This window comes from Branchiostoma floridae, chromosome 2, assembly GCF_000003815.2.
Source record: "Branchiostoma floridae strain S238N-H82 chromosome 2, Bfl_VNyyK, whole genome shotgun sequence".
Taxonomy (NCBI): Eukaryota; Metazoa; Chordata; class Leptocardii; order Amphioxiformes; family Branchiostomatidae; genus Branchiostoma; species Branchiostoma floridae.
This window is the reverse complement of record NC_049980.1, coordinates 5,789,919-5,801,414: the sequence shown is the minus strand read 5'-3', so window position 1 is coordinate 5,801,414 and position 11,496 is coordinate 5,789,919. Positions and strand designations below refer to the sequence as shown.

Here is an 11,496-nt window from a genome sequence, read left to right as displayed (position 1 = left end):
CTCTGGCAGCTAAAAGACAAAACTGTTCAATCTTCGATTCACGTCAGTGACACAATAGATCACCAGAACAGAATATAAACAGAAGACCACCCTAACACATAATATTCCTATAGCATCTTCAAATTATGACATCTGTGGACAGACGCTTCAAATGGGTTCTCTACCAGTAGAATTGTCAATTCTGATAGACTGCGCATGCAGTCTTCATCTAGACAAATATATGCACCAAATGTTGACTTGTAAAAACATTGCACCAAAGGTTTTGCACGGTATATGCTCTCTATTTGCTCCATGGATCAAAACCACTTTTAGATGTATGTTTTGTGAATTCACTATAATAGAAATGTCATTTATACCAGTACTGTAAGTCTAATCATGTATGATTATGAATGACACTCTTTCAGGTCAAAATAATTATGTTGCTCACTCCTTGTAGTTGTAGATGATAGTTTTACTTGACTGCTCATAATCTTTTTATTACTTTTTTATTTGTGTCTGCAATAATTTTAAGTAGAAAAGCTAGACGGAAAAAATAATGCTATAGGAAGCAGACTGACCATTTTGAATTATATCATGGAAGAGACATTCAGTTTCCAACTTTTAAGTAAATAAAAAGTAAAACGTGCATGCATTGTCTTCAAGTACATTTTGTACATTATGTAACTGTGTGCAATGGACCCAAAAAATATAATGGGCAGAGTCTACTGTTATGACATGAGAAGATTCTGTTAATATACCAAAGAGAATTGTAATCATAATACTATATTCATTTTCAGTAAGAGACAGAAAAACCCTCTCTGTAGGTGTAATAACCACTTGTTGAACATTACTAATAGTATATTGCACCATACCTAAGAAATATTCCAAATAGTTTTTGTATTGCAAATCTTTTTATACGATTGACATTATGTATTCAAGAGCTACTGTATTTGTATTGGTCAAGTTTCACATAAAAAAGAATGTTACTGGATTTGGAAGTTTTTTTTAATGCATTGTCATATGTTAAGAGATGTATTTTATATGTATGCTGCTGTATTCTGGATAGAAGTTCTATATGTACTGTATATCTGTAAGTTTATCATGTTGAATACTATAATATGACACATGTATATCAGAACTTTTGCAAAAGTATGTTATACTCGAGTCAAAAATATACTCACACGGGCATTGACATCATATTTTTACTGGCATAATTCTTGATTTTCATTAAATATTGTTTTTTCTCTGACAACGTTGTTAACATGGTTGTGCTTACTATCATTTCTTGTGCATCTTGTGCTACCATCTACACTATAATTATTGACACAAAATCTTTGCATCTTTCCGTGCCATAACAGTTAGAAATTCGGTGTCACATACAACACACAAAAAAAATATAACAACGTTCCCTTCTTCCAGTTACAAATGATGGAATCGATACCTAATTTCGGTATAGGTAAATGACGTACATTTTGTATTGATATTGTCACTGCATGAAACGTACCCGATTGCTTTCCTGATTTTCTTAGTAGTCATGTACTTTAGTATCCGTTGTAGTAAGAGAGCTAACTGGCAAAATGTGCATTAACTTTGACTTACATGTACTAGATGTCTATAACAGTGTAATGTAACAATTATTATAAAAAACACCAGCTCTTTTGACGCTGTGAGAACAAAATATAGGAAGTCTACAAAATTAAATGTATTCTTCTACATCGAATATTTAGCAAAAAGGCTTCACATTTGGTGTATTCAAAACTTCAAACATCCCTGTGAAACTCCTTTCTTGTTGTACCCGATAATTCTTGCCCTACCCGCAAGAAACTCTTGCCGTACCATGTAAATCTTGCTGTACCTACTAGCAATCGTGGCAAGATATACACAGGCTACAAGGTATTTAGACATGACTTTTGTGTGACTATGCACTGTCAGGCCTTACAATGTCTGCAATAATGGGCGGCATGGCAAGAACTACCACGTAAGTCAATTTCTAGCAGGTATAGCAAACCTTTCGGGTATGGTTAGAAAGGAGTTTTATAAAGGGTGTAAAAGCACAGTTTCTAATATTTGTATCTTTGATAAAAGCTTGCAAAATAAAGAGGAAAACAAACACAAAGCGCACAACAAAAGGCTAAATTTACTTAAAAAGAAAACTGTTTTATCCGTCCTTCATTAAAGTACAAGCATTTGATACAAGTATATATATTTGCCACAAAGTGCTGACAACCTGAAAATCTGTCCTTGCTATTCTGGTGCATGTTTATTCTATGAAATTTTGCAGTTCTTGGCTATTGATATTATCTCTGAGTCAGTCGACAAGGCAATACACTGTAGTACAGCTATAGCTTTTTTATAACTTTGTTTTGTGCTGTTCACATAATAATCTTTATAGCTTGTTACATGATTGCAATCATTACAAAAGCTAAACAAAATCAACCGAAAAAAACAACCGAAAAAAAAGTATACTGGTCCAAATGACTCCAACATACGTTAGCCTGTGCAATGCTACAGTCCCATTTGCACTGGTACCTGCAAGGGGTGTAGCTTTGACCGGACTCCAAAGCCAAAAATTTGTCCCTGTGGATTGCCAGATAATGTTTTCACGAGTAGGAATTTGACTGCGAGTTAAATAATCCATGGGCCTTGCCATACCCCCAAATAGTCCATTGGCCACAGGGTGTACCACGGGGCCACGAAGGGGTTACACTCGAAAGTGGAGAAAAACAGTCACCACTGGAAGGATCCCCCTTTTCCAAATGGGACTGTAGCATTTTATCACACAACCTCTCGCTGTCTGGCTGACTTGCCCGAGATGACTGACAAGTGTTACGGTTGCTAGATGCTTGATTTAGCCAGGCTACGACGTATGAGTCCCTCACATTCAAATGAACTATTCCAAAACAATGGTACAGTGCAGGGCTTTAGCCAGCTCGAAATTTTTTTCCGTCGGCCAATTTCAATCGTCGCGAAAACCGCGAAAATTGATTAGAAGGACTGAAAAACCTTGAAAAACGGGTTTTAATGAGATTATCGTATGCGAAAGGGCGCCGACACACATTGTCAACAATGATAACAATAGTAAAACAAACAGTGTGTGGCTTTTACGGCCATGGACGGCGTCCCCACAGCGTCCTGTAGCTTCCACCAAAGACTTTTGTCCGTCAAGGTTGACGGATTGGTTTGAAAATTTTTCCGTCAGACGCAGCAAATTTCCGTCAATTGACGGAAAAACGGACGCTGGCTAGTGTGTCCTGGTTGGCCAAGTAACACGACAGTTCTTTCAATCTGGATTGAGTTGAGATTTTGTCACTTCCATAAAATCAGGCTTGTGTGGACATGGAGAGTGAACAGTTAAACTGAGTGTTTTTTCAGGCATCACATTGAGATATTACCTCACAGTGTCTATATAAGCTTCCCCAAGACACTGAATGACTTAAAGATTCATGGATGAGGATGGCACCTTAAAGATGGAAGAAGTAGCGTACAGGTGGGCCAGGGATGTCTTCTCCGTCTTCTCCTTCAAAGGAAACAGTCAAGTCCACATACTTCTTCTCTGCACCAGGTTTGATCAGTTTTACCATTCTGTTATGAACATGAAAAAAAAGATAAATGTTAGTGGATTGTTATCCAACTTGTATTTTCTTTACTTAATGGTCACCACGTAACAAGACCTGAAGGTCATTTCAAGATTTGACCCGAAGGCCACAGGTTACAGGTTACATTGTAACTGTAGAACAGTATACTGTAAGATTGGATGGTTGAGACCATCCCTCTCCATCTAATGCCCTTTAATGTTCCAACCAAAGTCAGGTACCCATTCTCATACCTGGGTGAAATGAGGAAAGTTGTTTTATGTGCCTTTTCCAAGGGTTAAACATCGGCGGTATGTCAGGGATTCGAACCCATTTCCTCTGGGTTCTGCGTCTAACACCCTTACCATTATGCTAACAAGATGTCACTAGACTCTATACATCGAGATCAAAAAGAATGTATGTGTTTGATGTAACTGTATGAATATCAAAAGACTTAATTGGGATATGTGAACAGTAGAAGGGGCACTCACGTCTGTGGTAGTCTTTTCTTGTGACCAGGCATGATGGGTACATACACCATCTTCACTCCGTACACAACCATGGTAGCCTCAAAACCATGTTTCTCCTGCAACAGAGGAATGGGAAGACTGTAAAAGTGTACAAAATGTATGTCAAGTCTGCATAAGGTCTGTATTGACATTTTTTTATTACGCAGAATATGTACTATGCATCTCAATCATTTTGTGCCAGTTTAAGGTATGCATACTGGACTGTACTGCTTTTGCACCTAAAACTGAAATAAAACGATTGAGATGTGTATGAGGTGTACATCGTGAGTAACTATGACAGTCACTGTGTATGAAAACATCAATTAGGACCTCATGACATGATATACACTCTCAAGTGTTTGCACCTTTGTACAGCAGTCTAAAGAATACACAGAGCAACAAACTAAAGACTCTTTGCTTTCAAATGACAAAGACATGTCTTAAAGCTTCGCCAAGGCATTGAACAACTAAAAGACATGCATCATTTAACATACTTGATGGAATGTTCTCAGAGTTAAACATAATTGACAAGAGAGCCCAAAACAGAATCTAAAACCAAAATCCTTTTTTTTCCAGTTATGACTGTTTTAAGTCTTGGAAATCTTCCCTAAATATAGCTATCAGGGATGTCATGGCCTACTTTGGTCAATATATCCCTGTTCATGTTCCACATTTCCCCTATGTTTCTTGGAAAAATCATACTCAGAGTTTAATACATGTTAATGAAATCTCCTCAACAGTCAGATGACCTGACTGTCTTTACCTTGAAGTAGCCAAGGAACTGTTTCAGGGTGAAGTCCTTGTTGCCGTGGATGTCCCACTTGTCCCACAGGGTGACCGTCAGGCCTTCCCTGCAGACACAAACAAACAAACAAACAATAAACACAATGTAAGTGCAAGTCCTTTTCTACTGACTGATGTGGAAATCAAAATAAATATTCAATAAAGACCCTTATGTGGCACATTTGTGCCCCACTGGGCTAAAGTACAGGCGAGAAGGTTAAAGGCTGTTAGCAGACCAAAACATGAATAGATACAAAATAAAGGGACTAACTGGTCTGTACTTTACAGTATGGTCCAGGACTCTAGAGTTTGATTCAAACTCGCTTGCGTGAACCGCTGTCAAAAATTTGAACACTCTTCAACAGTTTGCCTGGCTATTTTGTTTCAATTGTCGAATAAAGTTGTTGATGCAATGTGTAGTTATGTCACATCTTTTACCATTTTTGTGTGATAAACAGGTTGGTACCGTATACAAAAAATACAACATGGTGTATTCTGTACAGGGCTGTCTCCAGCTTTAAATTTGTTTCCGTCCTCTTTATAGTTATTGATTTTCCACAGTGTCATGTCATGAAGGACACTCAGATTTTTGGGAGGTATGGCGTAACATTTTTCCCCTCCCCAGAAGCAGATTTGAGAGACAGGTCCTGGAGACAGCCCTGATTCAGTATTGCTGTTGGGCTGTACCTCAGACAACATGGAATACCCAGCCCATGTTGTATTCTACGTTCACTTCTCCACCCACCTGATGACAGACTTCTCCGGAGGCGCAGGTTCTGAGAACACCATGACAGGCAGGGCTAGGTTCAGGAAACAATTTCTGTAGTGTTCTAGTGGGGAACCCAGGACCACTTTTACCAGCTCTATGGAAACCTAAAAATAAAATAAAAATAACACATTGGCTGTACATGTGTGGCAATAAATCATATCAACTTCACAAGTTTGTTACATAAATGTGTACAATGTACCATTCTTGCATAATGACACATGAGTGACTGAATGACATTCAAGTAGATGGCTAAACAAGGTGCTAATTTTAAAAGACTTCAGGTGGGTACAGGTACAGCATACCAGTACAGGATCGGTTTTGCTTGTTAGACCAGTCTGCAAAAATTGGGCCTGAAAAAATCAGTGAACCGGATCTTCGACCAATTAGACAATGAACAAATTATATCTGATCCTCTGGACCTGAACCGGACCTGAATTTTCTGTACTAGCATCCTCCCCTAATACAGTTTTTTAAAATCTTCAGTAACAAATTAAATTTTAATTCAAAGTACTGACAGAATTTCTTTTATAAAAGCATAATCATGATTAAGCTTAAAACTAGATATCGTTACATTACGGAGATAAAGAAACTGACCAATCCCGCTACAGCAGCAGTCGTGGTGGCAATGGCTGGAACAATCCGGCCGGCAATACGCTTGGTCTTCAACCGGTCTGCCTCCTCAATACTGTACATTCTGGCACGCAGATTCTGAGAGGAATAAAAAAAAATGCAAGTCAAATTAGAAATACTAAATACAAGCACTTATTTGCCAGCATAATTTTGTCTGTATGTAAAAGAAATAATTTGTATTGGCAAAAATAACCTCAAAATCCATTAATAAATTGAATATTTAATTGCTTATGGTCCAACATTGGATCAAGTTAACATTATCTAGCTACATGCAAAGCTAGCATATACTAGCCAAGATGTTAGTATTGTTACAAAATGACAGAATCAGACTTCAATGAATGAGAGAAATGGAAATGGGTATGGCATTGGCAACTTGAAGACAAAATGATTTTACCACCTTTCAATTTCATATAATTTAAAATGCATGTGCACACATACTAATCTGTTTATCAGTATAGGAATGTGATAAAACAAAAAGAAAATGTATTGACATACGGAGCAGGCTGTGATGAAGTCGATGTGTCCGTTGCTGTCATCATCCTTTTCGAATACAGCAGGGACCATCTGTAGAGTATCTGTACAGGGAGGTACATGACGTACTGTAAATGCAGATTCTGAAGCTTTTGTGGTGGTTTTATGTTCACTGTTTTTGCGGTGGCTGAACCATGTACATGTACACTGCAAACTGCCTCTATGTGTTAAAATGTATATATATAGAAACTTGGTAGAAATTACTACAGTGTATAAACTCTTTTCTACTGCCTCTTGCAATTTTCTTGGAATGGAAGCCCCAATACAAATTGTGGACACCAACTGATATAATGCATTCATCATCTAATTGGGCCAAATCCGGTGCACTGATTTTTTCAGGTCCGTTATTTTTTGTACAGGTCCAAAAAGAACCAAGGAAGAACAAACAGTTTTGTACCAGAACAATGTACCAATCCCTACCCCTACAATGTAGCAAGCATACGTACTTTGTAGTGCTAAACTTAGAATCATATATGTCAAAGTGTCATGATATGGTTCCATCCAAGGTCCTATGGCTAGACTTTCCTTTTAGGCAATAGATGGCGTTTAGCACCAAGGACAGATCTGGTTAATTTGTGTGTATACAAGGATATTTCAACCTTCTTAGTAGAACGTTACCTTGTTTTGTGTAACATTTCAGTGTTAAGTTATCCATCAGTTTGTGTGTATGGACGGCTTTCAGCACCAAGGAGAGAGCTGCCTGCAGGGCTTGAAATTAATCTTTGCGATTAGGTGCACTGTTGCAACTAATATTTTTAGCCTGGGTGCAACTAATTCCAAAAATGAATTTCAAGCCCTGCAAACAGCTCTCTCCTTGGTGCTGAAAGCCATGCATATTTTGGTTGCACCACATACATGTACAGGGCTCAAAATACCACCTGCATAAGCAGGTAAGTGCAGGTAAAATTGGAGCTGTGCAGGTATTTCTGATGTCTACCTGCACCTAACATGCACTGGTCCATGTACTGGGTTTTATACATAAATGTCATTTGATGTAGGTGCATGTGGATTGTCATTAGCTGCATGGACTGTTACCACCTATCAAGTATTAAAAAAAAAATTAATGGTTCCTGAACAATTTCAGTATGATCCATACTTCCTAAATTGAGAAGGTGCAGGTAAAATTTGTCTGGTGTAAATAATTATCAATTATGTTACATGCACCAGTGCAGGTATGCAGAAAAAAGGATTTCGAGAAAAACCTACAATAATTACTACAACTACTAGTATTGTATAGTTTGTTATACAGATATAAAGGCTCACTGGAGTTGAGGTTCCTCTCCTTGAGGAGCTTCTCCAGATTGTGGATGCTTCTCTCCACCTCGTCTCCAGAGAACTCCTCCTGATCCGGCTTCTTGGCTGACTCGTCAGTCTCTATCGTCTACAACAAACAGCGTAAAATTGTATAAAAATGTAAAGTGCTCCATATGCGGATGAGACAGTCACTTTGATGAACTTATCTTTCTCCATTTTATCTTACTTGATCTCTGATCATTCCTTGGATCACAAGGTCATGATGTACTTATTAATGCAAAATTTATTTCAATCTCAGCAATATTACACAATCAGTGGCGGTGTAAAACATGTTACTTTGTATGTGTACTTCCTCTAAGTGTTACGCATTTCAGCAAAATAGTACATCATGTAATACTATATATAGGCTGCTATGTTTTATAAATAAATCAATCTCAGTCTGTTTGCAATGTCCAACTACACATGTGTCATTCAAAAGACCTACAATGCACTGCATTCTAAACTGAGAACATTTTACATTCACTATATGTTTAAGGAGAGTGGATCTTCAAAAGACTTTGAGCATTAAGCAACATGGGTAGCAGCTTCTCACATTCCATACTGTGTTGACCTCTCAGTTGAAGATTGCGACTTTGTTCCTTTCCAATAGATTGTAAGATTTTATAACACTGAACAGTTGTATCAGATCATAGAAATGTGTTAATTCTGTTGTACCTTTGATTTTGGTCTGAACTCTGGTACTTCTATGGTGGTTAGGAGTTCTAGTAGGGCAGCCTTGGTCAAGTCCTGTGAAATAACAAAATACACAATTAGTAGTAGTAATATTCAGTATTCGTAATATCCTCTGCAGGGATTCCTGACTCAGGAGTAAACAGAAGTCGGCTAGAAAAAAATATTGTACAATGTCATATGAAATTGTGTTAAATGGTTTAACATGTGAATGACTGCTTTTAAAGGAAAGGAAAGTATGTAAAAAAGAGAATTGATTGTTAAGAGGAGAAATGTTGAAGAAACTAACCTCATCTGTGACTGGAATATTGCACAGGCCAGCCAGCAGCCGTGAACAACTCATGACAAACAAGATGTGTCTGTGGGACAAGAAAGCACACATTATGGACATGTGATGTTAACCTATAAAATGTAAATAACATTGTCAAACATCACAAGTCATAAACATTTATAATTGTATAAACTATCTTCTGCACCAACTCTAATCACGTATAAGAAATCCTTAAGGCTCTAATAGTCAACTTTAAAAACAGCGACAACATTCAGAGACTGATGCAGTTAGCTACTTATTCAAAATGTTTACCCTCAAAAGAAAGACAACTGATTAAGACACCAGCTCCACTGTGGTAGTAAATGAAGTGTCAAATATGGCTGCAGCTTCTTCTACACTTCATAAAGATAATGAACAACTTATACAAATTTCCCGACAGAAAAATCTATCTGTTTAAAACTTACAGTTCATCGTCACTGTCGAAATCAACTGGCTTGGGTGGTCGTTTGGGAGACTGCCAGAAAAGGGCTACAACACAAAATACATATTAAGTACATGTACTAAAATGTATGTATCACAGACTAATCTACTTTGAGTAAAGACCATCATTATGTATGACGAGTATAGTTTACTGTAATGCTATACACTGAGTATTAACAGTTGTAAAATGTGACAACTTGAAGTCATTTTGTGTACAGGAATCTAGCCAGGACTTTATTTTTTGTGTAAATGGTGATGGTGAGGTAGCAAAGTGACCAATCCAGGAATACTGTGGAAGCGGGGGCGGGGGGGGGGGGGGGGCATCTAGGTAAGGAGATTTTGGAAGTAGGGTAAAAAGTTGCCATTCTAAGGGAATCTATTGAGTGACTTAATCCTCTTCACATCGACAAAGGTTAGACATCCAGGTAATAAGATGCACCAAAAAGCAGTTACTCACACAAGCAACTGGATATGATTTTGGAAATGGTCAGATGTTTCAGATAGCATCCACTATCTTTTGTCAGAGACACTGTACATCAAATACATCAACCAAATACTTAAAGCTTCTACTGTAACAGGAAATGTTTAACTAACTGATTCACCATTAACACTACATTCTGAGTCTGTCAATGTTTGAAGGTGAAAGAGGACAATGTCTGACTCACTTCCATCCTTCATGGCTGTGTCAAGAGGGAATGTATGGAGAAGTTGCTTTGCCTGAAAGTGGACAAATAGTGAGTTCAAACATCTTTAGATTTCTTGATACTAACATAGCCTTTCTCAGTATAAAGAATAATACAGTTGCTTCAAAATAGCTTTTCCTTAAAATACAAAAAGTGTCATGAAACTACCATGGGCCTTTTTGACAAATTTAAGTTTCAAAGCTATTCCATTAATATCAGGATAATGCTGTTGCAAGAGAATGTCATATTGCAAAAGAGAGCATATGAGTAGTATGCTTTCTGTTACTTAATATAATATAAAGGACAACAAATTATACTTTTCAGGACAGAAAACAATATAGGCCTTAATGAAGTTAACTTTTTGTTAAGTTCTTTTATAATCTTTGGAAAAAAGAAATAAACAAAATTTGCAGTGAAAAAATGAAATTCATTGACAAGTATGTTATGAAAAGTCCCTAAAGATCTTACCTTGTGATTAAAATATTTTTCAAACTTGACTCTTGCCATTGTGACACAGTCTGCCCATCTGTGTGGTCTGTTCTTCAATAGTTTTACACACTGCACAGCTCCGTCTAACTGTGCCCCTCCCTTCAGGGTCTGAAACAATAGAATATTTTTCCTTATGTGAAGATAAATAAATTCATCTTATATTCATTGTGATTGTCTCACAGTGGCCAAATTTTTGCACAACACATTCCAACATCTAAGAAAGATGACACAAACCCTCTGTAATTTACCAACACTATGATTCAGCCAAAGATTAGCACAATACATGGCAGAGCAAAGCAATAAAAAAGGATGCACTAAACCTAAGCAGAATAGCAGTCAATTTTTGTAAAAGTGGTAAAAGAAAATACAATTTCTTACCTGCAAGATTTCTTCTGGAGAGCCATTTGTTGACCAAAACTTGTTGTATAGTGAAGGCTTCTGACTGTACATGCTTTCAAACTGTCAATGAATTCAATAACATCAATATGTTTGATCAATTCAATCTTAACAATTTGTCACAGTATACATTTAGAATTTGTACCTAGTTTACACGTCACTGATTTAAACAAAGCTGCTAGGGACAATGCCCTCTCTTACAAAAGTTACACCTGAAATGTGCTGTGTTTTTAAACACTTTAACCATCATAATACAACCTGAAAAGGACATTCTTGGAGAGTCTCGAAAGGGCCAAGGAAAAAAGAACATTTTGGAAAATATGTTGACGTAACTTTGACAATGTTCCTGCTCCAGTAGTGAAAATCAAAAAGCACTTCTTTCCCTGTAGACCCATTTCTGAGTCAGGTGTACTACCAGGTG

At 37.3% G+C, this 11,496-nt stretch overlaps 1 protein-coding gene across 1 annotated transcript in view; it reads right to left on the bottom strand.

Moving 5' to 3' along the window:
- Positions 1 to 3,228: 3,228 nt before the first annotated feature.
- LOC118410221 (ubiquitin-like modifier-activating enzyme 6) overlaps positions 3,229 to 11,496 on the bottom strand; it is a 34,245-nt gene continuing 25,977 nt past the window's right edge. The window contains exons 24-36 of the mRNA XM_035811783.1: positions 11,058 to 11,138; positions 10,659 to 10,787; positions 10,173 to 10,224; positions 9,492 to 9,555; positions 9,046 to 9,115; positions 8,742 to 8,813; positions 8,037 to 8,154; positions 6,738 to 6,817; positions 6,207 to 6,320; positions 5,589 to 5,716; positions 4,824 to 4,911; positions 4,043 to 4,137; positions 3,229 to 3,561 (exon numbers count right to left, since the gene is read on the bottom strand). Coding sequence (XP_035667676.1) covers positions 3,441 to 3,561; positions 4,043 to 4,137; positions 4,824 to 4,911; positions 5,589 to 5,716; positions 6,207 to 6,320; positions 6,738 to 6,817; positions 8,037 to 8,154; positions 8,742 to 8,813; positions 9,046 to 9,115; positions 9,492 to 9,555; positions 10,173 to 10,224; positions 10,659 to 10,787; positions 11,058 to 11,138 — 1,212 coding nt within the window. The 3' untranslated portion in view covers positions 3,229 to 3,440. The remainder of the gene's footprint in view (positions 3,562 to 4,042; positions 4,138 to 4,823; positions 4,912 to 5,588; positions 5,717 to 6,206; positions 6,321 to 6,737; positions 6,818 to 8,036; positions 8,155 to 8,741; positions 8,814 to 9,045; positions 9,116 to 9,491; positions 9,556 to 10,172; positions 10,225 to 10,658; positions 10,788 to 11,057; positions 11,139 to 11,496) is intronic.